Below are 18,782 nucleotides of genomic sequence, written 5' to 3'. Positions count from 1 at the left end.
TTCTGCCTCGACTGACATCTCTGCCCAAACTCTTTGTCTTGAAATATGTCTGCTTGTGTCTGTATATGTGTGGATGGATATGTGTGTGTGTGCGCGAATGTATACCCGTCCTTTTTTTCCCCCTAAGGTAAGTCTTTCCACTCCCGGGACTGGAATGACTCCTTACCCTCTCCCTTAAAACCCACATCCTTTCGTCTTTCCCTCTCCTTCCCTCTTTCCTGATGAGGCAACAGTTTGTTGCGGAAGCTTGAATTTCGTGTGTATGTTTGTGTTCGTTTGTGTGTCTGTCGACCTGCCAGCACTTTCATTTGGTAAGTCACATCATCTTTGTTTTTAGATATATTTTTCCTACGTGGAATGTTTCCCTCTATTATAACCATATCATATATATATATATATATAAAACAAAGATGATGAGACTTACCAAACAAAAGCGCTGGCAGGTTGATAGACACACAAACAAACACAAACATACACACAAAATTCAAGCTTTCGCAACAAACAGTTGCTTCATCAGGAAAGAGGGAAGGAGAGGGAAAGACGAAAGGATGTGGGTTTTAAGGGAGAGGGTAAGGAGTCATTCCAATCCCGGGAGCAGAAAGACTTACCTTAGGGGGAAAAGAGGACAGGTATACACTCGCACACACACACATATCCATCCGCACAGACAGACACAAGCAGACATTTGTAAAGGCAAAGAGTTTGGGCAGAGATGTCAATCGAGGCTGAAGTACAGAGGCAAAATGTTGTTGAAAGACAGGTGAGGTATGAGCGGCGGCAAACTGAAATTAGAAATTAGCGGAGATTGAGCCCTGGCGGATAGCCTTCTATGTGGGAATGACCAGCAACAAACTGTCCATTCATATGAATGGACACAGACAGATAGTGTTTGTTGGTAATGAGGATCACCCTGTGGCTAAACATGCCTTGGTGCACGGCCAGCACATCTTGGCACAGTGTTACACCGTCCGGGTTATCTGGATTTTTCCCACTAACACCAACCTGTCAGAGCTCTTCTCGCTATCCGCCAGGCCTCAATCTTCGCTAATTTCTAATTTCAATTTGCCGCCGCTCATACCTCACCTGTCTTTCAACAACATCTTTGCCTCTGTACTTCAGCCTCGACTGACATCTCTGCCCAAACTCTTTGCCTTTACAAATGTCTGCTTGTGTCTGTGTGTGTGCGGATGGACGTGTGTGTGTGTGCGAGCGAGTATACCTGTACTTTTTCCCCCTAAGGTAAGTCTTTCTGCTCCCGGGATTGGAATGACTCCTTACCCTCTCCCTTAAAACCCACATCCTTTCGTCTTTCCCTCTCCTTCCCTCTTTCCCGATGAAGCAACTGTTTGTTGTGAAAGCTTGAATTTTGTGTTTTCCCTCTATTTTATATATATATGATGAGACTTACCAAACAAAAGCGCTGGCAGGTCGATAGACACACAAACAAACACAAACATACACACAAAATTCAAGTTTTACCTTAGGGGGAAAAAAAGGACGGGTATACACTCGCGCACACACACGCACATATCCATCCACACATATCCCTCTCCTTCCCTCTTTCCTGACGAAGCAGCCGTTGGTTGCGAAAGCTAGAATTTTGTGTGTATGTTTGTGGGTCTATCGACCTGCCAGCGCTTTTGTTTGGTAAGTCTCATCATCTTTGTTTTTTGATATATATATATATATATATATATATATATATATATATATATATATATATATATATATATATATATATATATGGTTATAATAGAAGGAAACATTCCACGAAGGAAAAATATACTTAAAAACAAAGATGATGTGACTTACCAAATGAAAGTGCTGGCAGGTCGACAGACACACAAACGAACACAAACATACACACTAAATTCAAGCTTTCGCAACAAACTGTTGCCTCATCAGGAAAGAGGGAAGGAGAGGGAAAGACGAAAGGATGTGGGTTTTAAGGGAGAGGGTAAGGAGTCATTCCAGTCCCGGGAGCGGAAAGACTTACCTTAGGGGGAAAAAAGGACGGGTATACACTCGCGCACACACACACACACACACACACACACACACACACACATATCCATCCACACATATACAGACACAAGCAGACATATTTAAAGACCATGGTCTTTAAATATGTCTGCTTGTGTCTGTATATGTGTGGATGGATATGTGTGTGTGTGTGCGTGAGTGTATACCCGTCCTTTTTTCCCCCTAAGGTAAGTCTTTCCGCTCCCGGGACTGGAATGACTCCTTACCCTCTCCCTTAAAACCCACATCCTTTCGTCTTTCCCTCTCCTTCCCTCTTTCCTGATGAGGCAACAGTTTGTTGCGAAAGCTTGAATTTAGTGTGTATGTTTGTGTTCGTTTGGGTGTCTGTCGACCTGCCAGCACTTTCATTTGGTAAGTCACATCATCTTTGTTTTTAAGTGTGTGTATATATATATATATATAAACAAAGATGATTTGACTTACCAAACGAAAGCGCTGGCACGTCGATAGACACACAAACAAACACAGACATACACACAAAATTCTAGCTTTCACAACCAACGGTTGCCTCGTCAGGAAAGAGGGAAGGAGAGGGATATGTTTGGATGGATATGTGCGTGTGCGTGCGTGAGTGTATACCCGTCCTTTTCTCCCCCTAAGGTAAGTCTTTCCGCTCCCGGGATTGGAATGACTCCTTTGACATCATATTCTTAATACCTTTTAATAAGTAGATTATTTCACTAGTTATGACATGTCGAGTGAAATATATTTTACTGATTTGCAGTACCATGACCTTATCTTCAAATTGGTTAATAGTTACAATACTCAATGAAGTACCTGAATTAAATTCTTTGCCAAATGTATGACGTACCTTTCTAATGTTGTAAAAGTCTCTATGTGGGACAGCCTTTTGTGAAGCAAGCTCACGTAATTCATTGAGAAGGACATGTAACTGGAATTTTGATGACAGATAGCTGAGTCTTCGATAACAGAAGGACTTCCTATAAAATTCAAAATACACAGTATTTCAAAACACTCATATTTATCATTAAGTTTCTACCCCTAAATCAATAATTATAAATGGTACAGCAGTACTATAACATGATTCCATCACAAAAGCTACTGAAAACAAGTTTTTACACATGCATAATATTTTTGATCTTTTAATTCGGGAGAGGGTAAGGAAGCAGAGAACAAGCCTTCCTCACAGAATTTCAGTCCTCACAATCTGCAGCATTGTCTCCAGAACTGACTGTGGCCTCCTGGATCAGGTTTGAGGGGGGAGACATCAAAGATTCTGTGACAAGCTAGGCTGCAACTTTTTGATTTATAAGCGGCATTTCAGATGGGCCCACAGCATGCATTAGGTCAGTGTGCATCAAAAAACGGGAAATTGTTTAACATGTCATTTTGAATTTGTGCCACAGGGTGAAGAACTGTACGATATCCTTAAAAATGGGTCTGGAGCAAATAATACATCAGAGGTGGCTACCTGCATAGTTAACTGCAAGTGGAGTACACACAAGATCTTTTCTTTTTTACAATAGGCAATCTCGCTCCCCCCCCCCCCCCCCCCCCACCACCACCACCACCACCCCCGAATGAGACTATTAAAATTCTAGCGATCAACTTCTGAAGCAATCAAGACCAAGTGCCAGAGTTTCAACAACTCTTAAGAGGCAGTGCAGCTCACGTACAATATATACAGAAAGCTGGCTAACATCCAAAATAGGCAGCAATGTGATTTTTTGAATAAATCTAATTGAATATTGAAAGGATAGGCTAAGAGGAAATGGAGATGATGTATTTGTCGCAGTATACAAGAAATTTAAATGCAATAAGCTAAAAAATTAAGCTGTATATGAGAGGATTTGAACATAAACTTATAATTGGGTCCTTCTATCAACCTCCAGACCACCCATAGCTGTTATCAAAAACTTTAAAGAAACCTCATCTCACTAGCATGTATGTTCCCCAATCACAATGCTATCACTGTAGTAGGCTTATACATCAATGGTACTAAATGGAAACTAAGTAGGGCTGAATGAGTGGTTACAGGTTTGTCTGAGCCATGGAAAAGTATCACAAAAATGGTGAAAAATTCTAACAAGAAGATGCTAGATGTCAACCACCACCACCACCACCACCACAGAAGATACTGGGTTTCAGATTTGATCCCGGCCATTGCTTAGATTCTGAATCAAAATTATCAGCTATGATGGTTGAAGACATCCAGTATAACAGCCACACTCATTCTGCCAACAGTCCTGTTAAATGGGGGGCAGAGGCATGAATGTTCAGCTCATCCCCTTGTCCACTCCGGAAAGTGGAATAATCAGGAATGGTCAATGGTATGAGAAAGGCAATGGAAACCATTTCACTAAAAACAAACCAAGTTTACCATTAAGACAACAATCTTCTAAAACAATCTCCAGAATATTTCCATCGCAAAAAATTTCAGAGGTTAAACTAGTCCTCCCTTTGGAAGATATCTGGTAGGGGAGTGCCCAGGAGGGAATTAACAAGAGGATGAATAACTAGCCCATTGTCTTATGATATGGAATGAGGAATACCTGAAAATGGTAGTAATAGCAAACAGAGCACTGCCCCCCCCCCCCCCCCCCGCCACACACACACACACACACACACACACACACACACACACACACACACACAATTCATGCATGTGCACATCTGTGCCTCTACATGGTGCTGGCTGAATACATAATGCCAGGACTGGAGTATGGAAGGTGGACTGGGATGGAGTGGGTGCTGCCATGGGTGGAGTGGGTGGGGAGAGGGGGGGGAGAGGGGGGAGAGGGAGAGGGAGAGAAGCAGGAGGGTAAATAGCTAGCAGCTTGAAGGGAGGTGTCCAGTTTGTCGGCTAGGAGGGCGGAGGAGAGGGGTAGCAGGTTCATGGGCTAGTCTCATAATGCATGGGTGTAGGAGCTTGGGGAGTGCCCACAATAGAAGTGATGTGCAGGTGTTAATTGGAAGAGGAAACTTCTGGGTGGAGGGAGTGGGGACATTGGGTTAGAACAGATTGAGGCCAGGAGTGTTATTGGCGTGAATGATGTGTTGCAAGGGTAACTCCTATTTGTGTAGTTCAGAGAGTAGTAGTGGAGGATAGAATCCAGATGGCCCGAGCTGTGATGCAGCCATTGAAATCAAACATGTTGTGCTCAGCTGTAGGTTGTGCCACTGGGTGGTCAACTTTATTCTCGGCTATAGTTTGGTGGTGACCATTCATTCTGAAGGACAGCTGGTCAGTTGTCATCCTGACATGAGAAACTGTGCAGTGATTGCAGTAGATTGCTATATGACATGACTATTTTTACAGGTGGCCCTGCTTCTGAATGGATTGGATATGCTCGTGATGGGACAGGAGTAGTAAGTGCTGGTTGGGTGGATATGGCAGGTCTGGCACCTGGATCTTCCACAGGGATCACATTCCTGCAACATGAGGTTGGGAGTGGGAGTGGCATAGGGATGGACTAGGCTGCTGGGTAGGTTGGGTGGGTGGGTGACTGAACGCATGCCTCCTGCCTCTCACCCTTCTCCACCCACCCTAACACCTGCAAGCCTCATCTCACTCCAGCCCAAGTGCTGGACTGCAATCCTGGCATTGTGCAGCCAGCCAGCCAGCTCCATATAAGGGGGCGGGATTTGGGTTTGTACTTTACCTCAGGAACGGGGTTCATCCCAAAAGCTAGTTTTCTTTCTGTTTAGTGTTTGCCCATTGATGACTCAAAAGTTTATTGAAGGAGTCAAAGACAGCATGTTGATGAAACGGAACTGCAGTGATCAATCCATGCAACAGATAACTTGTGCAAATACTCTGAGAATCAATAACAACAAGGATAGGTAGCAAGTCACCATAAAGATGATTGCTGAGCTGCAGAGAGGCCCACAAAAAGACAATCACACACTCAGAACTAAATTTTCGGCCATAGCGTTTGTCAGAAAATGACAGCACACACACATTCATACAATCACTCAGACATGACTCACGCTCACATGACTGCCGTCTCTGGCCAGTGCATCTACAGGCTTTGAGAATCAGATCCAAACAAACTAATCCTCATGCCTCCCTGCCTCTCATCTGCAGCTGCTATGCTAGCAGCGACAAGTGGCGGCAGCACTGACTGCCAGCTGAAGTGACTGGTACGAAAGGGAGAAGCATTAGTAATGAGGTAGTAGGGAAGGGGCACACATGCTGAGCTGCACCCAGCCAGTGATGATGCATGAAATCTTAGTAAATAAACCATTTCATCTACTGAGACAAAAACATGTCCCCCCCAAAACTTCCCTGATATTTCCTGATTTTTCTGACACATTTGGAATTCCATGATATTCCCTGATTTCCAGAACCTGTGGCAAACCTAATAATGCAGATTCACTACTGTGGTTACCAGTGGGACCAATTCACAGTTCGACCAACAGGAGGCTCTCAGTTTTGCATTTGATGATCCCTAGCAGCAGATAATATTCAGTTTTCTGTTGATGGCACAGGAGGTCTGTTTTTGGCAGTCCAGATAGGGTGAACCAAGCCCACTACTTCAAGAGTGGAGTCAGTGTGGGATATGTTTTTCTCCTACGTGACCATCTTAATGTGGTACAAGGCATTTTCTTGCTTGCTTCAATGCAGCATCATGTCTACTAGCCAGTGATCAAGTGCGATACTGAAAACCCTGTGCAGGTTTGCGCAGCATGTGCACAGAAGCAGGCTGTGCCACCAAATTAATTTTCCCCTCATCCAGTCCCAGAGAAACATTGGGACAGGGTGCACATTGACTTTTTGGGTCATTTTTTGGGAAAATGTAGTAGTTGGTAGTGGATGTGTTGTCCAGTTTCTGATATACTGCTGAACTGTCTTCCGTGACACTGACAGCTAATATTCATGCATCATCGATCATTTTTGCTGTAAAGGACTGCCAAAGGACTCTCATATCCAATAACAGTCTTGTATTGGCAGCATCTGACTACCACCCCATTTCACCCAACTTCTAACTCAAGTTGAACACTTCATGTCAACGTTCATGACCCAAATGAAGAAGTCAACCACCCCATTTCACCCAACTTCTAACTCAAGTTGAACACTTCATGTCAACGTTCATGACCCAAATGAAGAAGTCAAAGTCTGCCTTGTCCAGCAGCAATTTGTGGTCTAGTTTTCTTATCACACACTTGGTAACACTTGTCAACAGGTGTAGTCTGGCAGAACATTTGCACAGGTGCCAGCTGCATGGCCTGCGTGGATTTGGCTCACCCTCAGTTGCATGGCCCGGACCATAATGACACACTGCCTTTTCGTTACAAGATTTCCATTTGGGCCCAGTCTTTCAGTTGGCCACAGAGGCAGCTGCCAGGTCTAGTGGTGGCCTACAAATGTTGGCATTTATTTGTGATGGATGTCAGTCAGAAGCAGCTAACCTATCAGTCCGATCAGTTGGGTCGGCATTCTGTCGCACCCATCATGCTGCCATCTCCACACCAGCAGGATGATGGCGTCAGTTTCAGCAGTTTCCTAGGAAGAGCCCCCCCCCCCCCCCCAACTGCAGCAGCATGAACACCTGCTGCCCTGTCCACTGCACCCTCCGCCATCTTCCTATTGTCTGCAGAACAGGTAACTGGCAGCATTCGCTCCCACAACTCCTACTGTGGAGCCCACAAACATGGAAGCAGGGCCTTTCTTTGACAACTCACCCATGGATGAGTCCTTGCCTCCTCTGATGCAAGTGGAACCACCATTACACCTGCCTCCACAATCTTCTGCAACTCCAGAGGTGTCAGCTGCATCGGCACTGCCTACTTCACGGACAGTTTTGCTGCTTGGGAGTCTCGTGCCCTCTCCAGTTTAGAATGGAGATTGCAGCATTAACTCAGCCAGTTGTGTCCATATGTGGCATTTTCAGAAAGGAGGGATTTAATATCCCTACCAGCAGATACCAATATGGGAGCAGATGAGGAGGAATGGGTCTCGTGGGAGGGTAGTGTAACAAGCTATCTCAGGAGGCATGTGCAAGGTATTGTGTGAGCAATACATTTGACCCAGCTGTTTACCTGTTGGCACAATAGGCCAGGGGCACACTGATTTCAACTGCCTCAGACCTGGTCTTTGCCTAGCACAGTGCTCTGTTTCCACATGCTAGAGTTCAGCTGTTCATACTGGTTGCATTTTGTGTTTATGTCCAAGCCTGTTTCTATGAGGTGTTCAGACTCTCTGCTCCCCCTTAGACTGACTCTTAAGACAAGTTCCATACTTTCATCTGGGGTTCAGTTCCCCAGTTTTACTGTCAACTCACTGTCAGCTGGTATAGTTACATTTGTGCCAACAGTGACAGTTCTGCGGTGCTGCCACTTACTGTGCAGATACAAAAGTACCCTATTATAAAGCAATGTCTGGGAGGCAATCATTTGTGGACAATAAAATTGCTGAAATGGACTAGCCTGCCCAGAGTCCTGCCCTATACCCCAATAAAACACCATTGGAATGAGTAAGAAAGTCGCTTTCTCTACAGACCCCAGTGTCCAAATGCAGCGGCTTCCCTCATTTCGGCTCTTGAGGAAGAACAGGCTGCCATTCCTCCAGAAACATTCAGACATCCCACTGGAAGTATCCTCAACAGTGTTTAAGCCATCATAAAGGCAATGGATACAAATCTCCATATTAATGTCCACTAATAGGCAACAGGACACTTTTGATCAGATAGTGTAGACAGAGTACACTGGCAAGACAGAATAAAAAGAAGGAAAAGGAAGAAAGGGTTATGACAAGTAAATTAGATCTTACCCTATTACAGAAACAGAAGCAGTTACAGGATTTAAGTCAAAGAAGAGACTTTAAACAATATAACAGTATGTGGATACAAATGATGACACATTGCTGACATGCTGAGTAAGAATAACAATGCAGGAAGTTCAGATAAAAATCAAACAAGTGAATTCCTGTAGCACCTTTCCTGAACCATCTCCCTGTAGCAGTGAGTCTTCTTCCCTCTATGATATCTTTCAGCATTCTCCAAACATATTCTTCTTCCATTTTTTTTACATTCTATTCCCACTATGAATACTTGAGGTATTTAATATTTTAAATACGTACCTTTGCCCAAGAAGTAGCATCATCCTATCTATCCTTAGACAGAATAAACATTAATAAAAACTTTTGTGATGTGACATTTCAAGTGGATAAGGCACAACCTGCTCTGTGTATACTTACACCTTTCTGTTTACGAGACACTACAGTTAGAAGAGGTAGAGTGTATCCCACCAGTTCTGTTACAGCTACCTGTCAGTATCAGGAGATGCCATATGAGTGGTGAATAGTTTTATGACATAATTTTTCTTATGAACTGACAGTGTATTATGTTTAAAAACAGTGCCTCCAATGATTACGGGGGCTTGCTCTATTCCACTTCCACATCATGATGGATCAGAAAATTTAAGAAAATTAACCAAAGCCTTGATGACACTGCCGGTTCTGGTGACGATCTTGAAAAATATGTTCAATGGAATCTCAGAGTAGCAAGAAAATGGTAGAAAAAGACTAATGTGTGCTACGTCAACAAAATGAACCCTTAACTTGTCTGCAAATTTGAATGAAGATCCCGGTTTAATGTCCCATCAATGATGAGCTCATTAGAGAAGAAGCAATTGCTCACACTGGGTAAGGATAAGGAAGGATGTGCACTGTACCCTTTCATAGAAAGTATTCTGCACTTCACTTTAAGGAGTTGAGAAAACCACAGAAAACATGACACTTTCTGTCCAGATGGGAGATTTGAAATGTGGTCTTCCTGAATATGATTCCAATGTCTTACCACTGTGCCAACTTGCATGGTTCCAAATTTGGTTCACTCCAACCTGTAATACCACATTACAAGGTGAAAGCTTTGTTCTTTATGTGTGTTATATTGTTTGACAGAAGATCAGCTGGCACATTGTATCAGAAGATACCAAGAATTTCTGAAGTGGTACTGGTTATTATATGAAATAGTAATGTTCCAGACCATAAAACCTGTCACTATTACAAAGTCAGGCCTTCCAAGGTACAAAACGAAAACTATGTTTTTAAAGATGATGGAACACTAGCAAATATTTAAAAATACTTGCTGCAAGTGAGAGAAGGGTGGCTGTTTACTTCAGTACATGTGTTTGCTAACATGTGTAGTATTTTAAGCTTAAAAAACATATATAAGGAATACAGATTGTAGCAGTGTAATAAAAGTTACAATACTCATGTTTGTACACCTCCAAATGAGAGCACAAATGATTGCAACTGTAGAAAAAAAGCAGCACAAATTTTAAGCCTAAAAGTTTCTATCCCTCTGTGAGCACGAGTTGTAAAGCAAGAATTAATTATGCACTCATTATTTTTAAACATCTCAAATTCCTCAACATCATATGTATTCAATACAGTGTTAATATTAAATATGCTTAAGGGATTTTAAAAAAATAAAAAAGAAATATATGAATGGAAGTACTTCCAAGTTCTGGTCACCTATTTTTTGTATGTGGATAAATGAGTTTTCAGAAATTCCATTTTTATGTACCAGAGAATAAATGAAGCTCTGAAGACACATGAATGGCAATGGTGTTCAGTACAAGCATTATACACATCATGAGCTAATAAAACTTAATTCCAGTTTCTATTACTGCTAAACAATTAAACATGCAATGAAAGTCAAAAAATGTTTTTCAAACTGCACTTAACTGTGACTTTTTCAGGTAAGATTAGTTACCCATACGAAATGTCTATTGTCTTTATGAACTCTTAGGTATAAGAGAGATGAGTACCCTACTGTCCTCAGAGATCAGATAATCTCTAACATGGATTCAGACAGTGTTAAAATACATACATAGAGTACTGGAGTGGATAATGCAAGCCTCTGACAAGATGTTGCCTTTGCAGAAATTTTGTTAATTCACAGTTGGTTTTTTTTTAATACTTGCGGCTTGCTATCCACACAATCATAATTATACTGGTATAAATTGCAGTTTTATTACTCATTAAAGAGGGAAGTGGTGAGGAAAGGAAGAGGCTTAAGTGAAAAAGGGGATCTGTTGTGATCTGGCAAATGATAACATGCAAACAGTGCACCACAAGAAAAAGTTATCTGAAATGAGAGAAGACATACCAACAAGAAATGAAAGATACCAGAGTTGTTAAGTAACATAGTTCATCTAGTTAAGAGACTGCTTATTAACTCATACGAAGATACTTGCTATCTTTCCATAAACTCTAACAGTGGAAAATTGAAGATGGAATGTTACAATATTATGAAAAGGATAGTTGCTTCTCATCATATAGTGGAGATGCTGCATCACAGATAGGCACAACAAAATGACTGTCAGAAAGTGAACTTTTGCCCCAGTTAAAGTGTTCAAAGAGGCAATTTCTTCATGACAAATTACTTCCAAATCACCTTACTTAAAACAATAGAAACCATTGGCACCACCAATGTATATCAGCAGCTCCAGTTTTCACAGAGACTGAATCAAGAAAAAGAAGTGTAAGTGTATAGTAATGAGCATCTCCTAACTCAAACACCACCTCCTGTTGAGGATCTATTAAAAGGAATTCTTTCAAAAATTAAAATCTGCTGCATTGGCATATTAACCCTCTGACTGCTACAGACGCCCTCTTTGCATTCTGTATTGAGCATGGCTTTGCTGTTGCTGTACTGACTGCCATCTAATGTTGTTAGCTGTTCTGAGATAGAGCATTCCGGTCACTAAGAAATATTTAACTGACTTTTCTTTCTTTTTATTTATTTCTTTTTTTAAAATGATAGCATGTAAAGGGGCGCACATACTGTATGACAAATACTAAAAACTTTTTGATTCGCCAAGATATGGCTGTCAGTTATCCACAGCAGTGAGAGGTTCAGTGGAAAAGGAGGCACAAAGATGTTAAGGGAGATGATTAAGGAAAACCCAGGGGCCACATTTAAACACATCCTCAGCACCCAGAGAGTGGCAGAGCATGTCAAGTTAATTCATCATCATCAGTCAATGGGAAAGGCATTCCTGCAGGAAAAAGTGCAGTAGAATTGGATGAAGCCTTGTGGTGGTATGTTAGGCAAGATCTAATAACTCTCAATATACAGATCTGGCCTTAAAAACCTAACCTTTGTGTCCATTTTCCAGCATTATGGACTATTTTAAATTGTCAGCATGATGCGACCAATATTAAATCTACAATAAGTAGTGCAACTCGTTCCATACCAGCTATTTATGTCTTGGATGAGAACTATTATTTTCTTGACAGTTTACTGGATTTTTTACTGTTATTCTTGTTTCCAGTAGCTTTTATTTCTTTTTCCATCTTGAAAGATGTTTTAGACTTTCCATATTTCAGATATGAACAGGAATCAATTTACACAACAAATGTGACAAACACAGAATTTCTTCAATTCTATTACAATCATGTAAACAGAATGTGCATTCCAAAAAAAAGGCAAGCATTGCACAACTGACAGATCAGATAGGGCAGAATGAATAAGATTGTGAGACAGATAAGAAAATTAAAACTTCTAGTTCGTGCATGTGTACATATATGTGTGTGTGTGTGTGTGTGTGTGTGTGTGTGTGTGTGTGTGTGTGTGTGTAGTGGGAGAGGGGGGGAGAGGGGGGGAGAGAGGGGGAGAGGGGGGAGAGAGGGGGAGAGGGAGGGAGAGGGGGGAGAGGGGGGAGAGGGGGGAGAGAGGGGGAGAGAGGGGGAGAGAGGGGGAGAGAGGGAGAGAGAGGGAGAGAGAGGGAGAGAGGGAGGAGGGGTATCATAATAAGACTTTTCTGTTTATGATTAAAAAAAATAAAATAAAAAATCCAGTAAAAAGTGATGAAAAAGCCAATCATTTGATTTGGTCTTCAGCTAGCCAGTATTTTCATTGAAAAAATAATGACATTAAAGAAAATATGATAGACATCATAATGAATGATCTGTTGCATAGCAGGTTAGAATTAAGTGTAGGAATAAAATTTTGTTAAAACCAGCTTGGCCACCTTGGATGATGTTAAGTGGGACACCTCTGCCAGGTACACAACAACGGCATATCCAATGACAACACTTAGGAGAACTAAAGTATAAACAGGGAGCTTATTGCCTCAGTGTGTGAGGGAGAGCATTGGAAACATACAATTCAGCACTAAGACAACAGTACAGAGCAGACAACGCTCTTCTGTAATGGGGATATATGTAGTAACTTCACCAAGGATGGCAAGAATGCCTTTCAGGCTCCGAGCATAGCATAAATGAATGCTTTGAAGTTAAACATTAGACCAATAGGATCAGAAAATAGGAGCACATTCTGCCACCTGTAAGGGGAAATCACATCATCAACTGCTATAAAGCCCTTGCCTTCCTTCCACTCACTCTCAGAGTTAGGCCATTCCATCTACATCCCCGATACCAATGAAGGTCAACTATACTAGTTGCATGATGTCCTGACAAATACAACAAAGGCTCTACGTCCATTGGTGCCTTGCAGTCCACTGCTGTGAGTCCTTAGCCATCTGGTTGTAGAGGGAACTTCAACTCTGCAAGCTGCTTTCCTGCCTGCCGCAATGGTGACTGACTGAAGATGAGGGCTGGGTCAATCTTCTGTGTACAAAGAACTGATCTGCCAATCTGCAAGCTGTTCAACTTGGGAGCAGGGCACCTGTGCTGGCACTCCTGGGCAGTACTGGCTGCATGGTAGGACCGCCTCTCGGGCTATCCTTCATGTCACTGCCATGTCTTTCACCTACACACCATCTCGACAACTGACAATAGTAGCATCCACATTTTTGGGTTTGAGCCTAAGCACAACATCACTCAACAAGAGCACTGACACTCCTACAGACACCCACAGCTATGTTTCACTGTAGTGACATGCTGGCCACCAGACCCTCTTATGACATGGTTGCACGACTAACCGCTGATGACACCGAAGCCTTAAACTTCTACTTCCTTGCCAGGCACTGATGCGCAACCCTGTGCATTCATGCACTGTGGGTTCAGCACAGCTGCTGACAGAGTGAGTATAGAACTCTCAGAAATAAATATCTGTTAACTGAATGATGTCTCATTAGCACCCCAGTGCTCCTAGGACTCCACCACCACACCTTCACTTGTCTATCTTACACTCACTTAGAAGGCCTTATCTGGTAGGCCACTACAGATCACTGTTAAGGTTCTGAAACATGCTTACAACTAACTAACTAAGTACTCCCATGTAGCTCAGAATCCTTTTCCTATCTCACCAATCCATTTCCAAATTTCTCTGTGTGTTCCCCAAGTAAGGTAGTGCATTGGTTAAGGCATTAGATTTACAACTGCAGATTTAGGTCTTCTGTGGTTTCTCTAAATTGTTCCATACAAATGCAAGGATGGTTCCTTTGAGAAAGACACTGTTTACTTATTTTCCTTTGCTTCACAAACCAAACTTGTACTCCATCTAAAATAGCCTTATTGTTGGACACAATCATCTTTCTTTCCTTCTTTCCTTCCTTCCTTCCTTCTGTCTTCTAGATTACATCAAGCTAAATGATCTTAACCAACACATCTTATATTTTTAGTACGTCATGTGTATAAATATTATATATAATTGTATACACACAGTGGTAGCATAATAAAATAGTGACCTTTATACAGGGTGTTACAAAAAGGTACGGCCAAAGTTTCAGGAAACATTCCTCACACACAAAGAAAGAAAACATGTTATGTGGACATGTGTTCGAAAATGCTTACTTTCCATGTTAGAGCTCATTTTATTACTTCTCTTCAAATCCCATTAATCATGGAATGGAAACACACAGCAACAGAACGTACCAACGTGACTTCAAACACTTTGTTACAGGAAATGTTCAAAATGTCCTCCGTTAGCGAGGATACATGCATCCACCCTCCGTCGCATGGAATCCCTGATGCGCTGATGCAGCCCTGGAGAATGGCATATTGTATCACAGCCTTCCACAATACAAGCACAAAGAGTCTCTACATTTGGTACTGGGGTTGCATAGACAAGAGCTTTCAAATGCCCCCATAAATGAAAGTCAAGAGGGTTGAGGTCAGGAGAGCATGGAGCCCATGGAATTGGTCCAACTGGCAGTGAATCGAGGAAGTACAGTACATACTGACGAAACTAAAATGAGCTCTAACATGGAAATTAAGCATTTCTGGACACATGTCCACATAGCATCTTTTCTTTATTTGTGTGCGAGGAATGTTTCCTGAATGTTTGGCCGTACCTTTTTGTAACACCCTGTATACTTTCCAAGCACTAATGGATAATCCTACTGTGAGAAGGCTCTGATGATTTACAAGCTAAGACCTAATCTCTCAGATTTTCTTTTCCATTTCAATATCAATATTCCCCATTTAATCTGTCAACTGAGTACTGAAACACTTATTTATTAGTTGCTGTTTTTACACACCTATGCCTCAGAAGCTACTGCACACACTGACAGCTAAGTAACATCCGCTTAACTGCTATGGCACAGTCATTTGTGGACACAGCAACCAATAAATAAAATGAACAGTTATCTACTGACCTGACAGATATAATGGGGGTTATTACTATTGGCAATATATTAAGAATACTTTTTATGCATGTAAATAGTTTACTGTACAAATGTGATACCCGATAAGTAACTTACAGTGGTCCATCCGCAATCATTGCACAAAGGCGATTCATGTCAGCAACAAACTGAGCCAGTGTTTTGTATGGATATGGTAATGGATCTGTACACTCTGGATCACGAAAGACTTGAAACACACCGTCCACTGGTCGGAAGAAGTACCCCTTTGATGGAGGAAAGTTGCATTTCCAAGGATCTCCTTTGCTTGCAGGTGCATGGACTGGATGGTCTATTTTAACAAAAAATTCTATTAAACTAAGCTCTGTAAGTTAAAAAACTAACATTTACTCACTAGTCAACAAACTACTAACAATTATTTAAGGACAAGGTATAAGAAATTTCATATAGAGGTGAAGCAAACAACAATATTACAAATATAAAGAAAGGAATGTGATATTTACCATCATCCAAACTGCTTGTGTAAAACCAATGACGGAGGACAACTTACAGTTACAGATGGAACAGTTACAGGTCAATTAAGAGTATGTAAAGCATCTATTTCCAGCCCATTCATCGACTGAGCCTCTAATAAGCACTGTAGCTTCCATTAGCTCTGCTTTTTTAAATGTTTATTAAGTTTATTCTTTTACATGCAAAGCAACACCATACTCTGTTCCAAATATGGAAATTCCTTTCACAAATGTCATTATGTGTAATGCACACAAATTGATAAATCAGCCATTTACTGTCTGAGTCAGCAAACAGATAGAGGGCAATGTAGATTTCTATTTTAGAAATTACTCTACTATTGATTTAATCTCTCTCTTCATGTGATTTCATCTGAGGTATGGTGAAAACTTTGATTTAATTGACATTATCTGTTGCAACAATGGAATTGAAGAATTCTTACTGATATCTAGTCAGTGAACAAAAAACAAAATATTAAAAGGCTTCACCCTTCAAAAGTATTGAGTTACTTACATAAAAGCCAAGGATCTCTTGAGCAACTGGCAGAAAATTGAAACAACTGGTGAGAAAATTGAAACAAAAAAATATAAAATTTGAGGTACCACTATATTGGCCTAAATATAACAAATATCTTTGAAAAGTTGTGAACAGGTTTTAATCCATGCCAATGTCTATGAGTTAAATGGTCTACATGGCTATGAAGTTGGTGGTACAACATTAATATCAAATAGTCACTGTACAAGACTGATTAGTGTGACAGTGACAGTGAGAAGAGGTCTTATAATCATTCTGGCTGGGAGTTGTGTTTTAGCACGGCAAACACATTTGGATGGTGTGTCAGATAAGAGGACAGCCAAAATCATAGCCAGGTGGGCTGGGAGTTTAAGGATACAGGGTACTTCTCCAGATCAATATTATGTAAAAATCAACACCTATTTCTTTCAAGCACTGTCTATAATGTATATGTTTTACAGATTTTTTGTTGATATCAGGTAATGTAGCACACTTTCGAAACAAATTGAGTATTTTGAATATTTTTGAACATGCTCAGGGTTATTAAAAAAATTACACAGATTGATGATTTTTTTTTTCCCCCAAAATGCTTCCTCAAATTGAGGTACCATTTAATCTAATGTTATACATTTGAAGGAGACTAGATTATTAGCAGATATGTATGACATGATGGCTGAGGTACTAGACCTGTTTAATTCCACCTATTATGTATATTACAAGGATAAAAAATATCACATCTTACATTTTAATTTTTATAATTTTTTTTCCTAATAAAAATGTTATTTTTTCTATAATTTAGTTGATTCTGCAATAAAGCTTAGGTCTATTACATAAGTATGGACTACTGCAAGTTACAGAAAAAAATCAGAGCAGTGCTTTATAAGCTTTAGGAATTTATTTGTACCTGAATTCTGAAAAATACAACATGAGGAAAATTGCGAATGAAGATATGAGTCCACTTAAACTGTGCCTCAGAACATTCCTGAAGCATAATCTTCATCCTGCAGCATTTCTTCATCTTCAAACTTCCTCTTGGCATTCCTTTTAGCACTTCTTGCTTCTTTGGTAATTTGAAGAGCAAATCTTTCAGCTTCATGCACTTGTTGCCTGTCACACACAAGCAATTGACCTTCCATATTAAAGAGACTTTTTATGCTTAAATTTCTCAGGACTTCCAACCTTCCTATCACTGCCTCATTGAAACATATCACTGCATCTAGTACACCAACTTTTAATATATTTAGTCCAACAAAAACATTCTTGGGTACTCTTTCCCATATGCAATGATTGAAACTTTCATTTGTATCCTGAGTGCCCCCATGAAGACATTTACTAAGTGAAACAGGGTCACTCAGGTCTCTAAAAATTGGTTTTATTTCATTCATAAGAGGCCCAGGAAGAGAATGCTTATGTTGGTATATTTGACCACTTTCTTTTGCTTTTTGATAACCACACCAAGAATCTGCTCCTTTAGGGCGAAGTCCGTGAAAGGGTGGTCATCTGTGGACAACTTATGAAAGTAGGTGGCCGACACAGCTTCACTCATTATTGTAACATCATTCAGAGGTGCAGTTCATCTAATGGCCAGTGCATAATAACTCTGAAGGAGGCCAGACAGAGATTTTCCATCAGATAGCAACTTTCCTTTCATTTCTCTTCATAGCTTCCTCAATCTAGCACCCATCCTCTTTTGCACATGTCCACAACACTCCAGTTTTGTTACCTAGGTATCACTGTAAACACTGGATTCATTAATTTTATTGAAAGCATTAGGGTCCCCATCGCCTAGGTACTTCACATATCTCACATTATAAATGGGCACTAACCTCTGAAATATTTTTAGAGCTCCATCACACTCCTTAACTCCACTGTAACCATCATAATTCTTAGAACACTGATGTTCAATACGTCCTTCAATGTTACCATGGCAGGTGTGGCAGTACTTAGATAAGCACTCAACATCAACAACTTTTCCATTCTCCAGGGAAGTAGCACTTACAACACCATTCAAGGAAAGATGTCCTCGACGTTGCCATGTCCCATTAAGTGCAACAGCAATGTCCCTCATTCCACTAATATTTACAGTTTCTTCTACTGCACATTTCATAGATGCTTTAGACACAACTGTCAAGGCACCTAAAAGTATTTTTATGTACTTACTGAACCTACTGGGGGGAGGAGGAGGAGGCAGATCCATCTAACTACAAAATGTTCGAGCAGCGCTTTTACTTTTTCCTATTGCACGCATTGCATACACT

At 40.9% G+C, this 18,782-nt stretch overlaps 1 protein-coding gene across 4 annotated transcripts in view; it reads right to left on the bottom strand.

Annotated features, from left to right (window-relative positions):
• The window catches only part of LOC126183905 (AMP deaminase 2), a 450,522-nt gene that overhangs the window by 127,972 nt on the left and 303,768 nt on the right, over positions 1-18,782 (bottom strand). For all 4 annotated transcript variants that reach the window (XM_049926251.1, XM_049926258.1, XM_049926265.1 and 1 more), the window contains 2 exons: positions 15,622-15,832; positions 2,855-2,984 (listed from right to left, as the gene is read on the bottom strand). In XM_049926251.1, coding sequence (XP_049782208.1) covers positions 2,855-2,984; positions 15,622-15,832 — 341 coding nt within the window. The remainder of the gene's footprint in view (positions 1-2,854; positions 2,985-15,621; positions 15,833-18,782) is intronic.

This window comes from Schistocerca cancellata, chromosome 1 (assembly GCF_023864275.1).
Source record: "Schistocerca cancellata isolate TAMUIC-IGC-003103 chromosome 1, iqSchCanc2.1, whole genome shotgun sequence".
In the NCBI taxonomy this organism is placed as follows: Eukaryota; Metazoa; Arthropoda; class Insecta; order Orthoptera; family Acrididae; genus Schistocerca; species Schistocerca cancellata.
The sequence above is the reverse complement of the archived record's forward strand: the minus strand, read 5'-3'. Positions and strand labels throughout refer to the sequence as shown.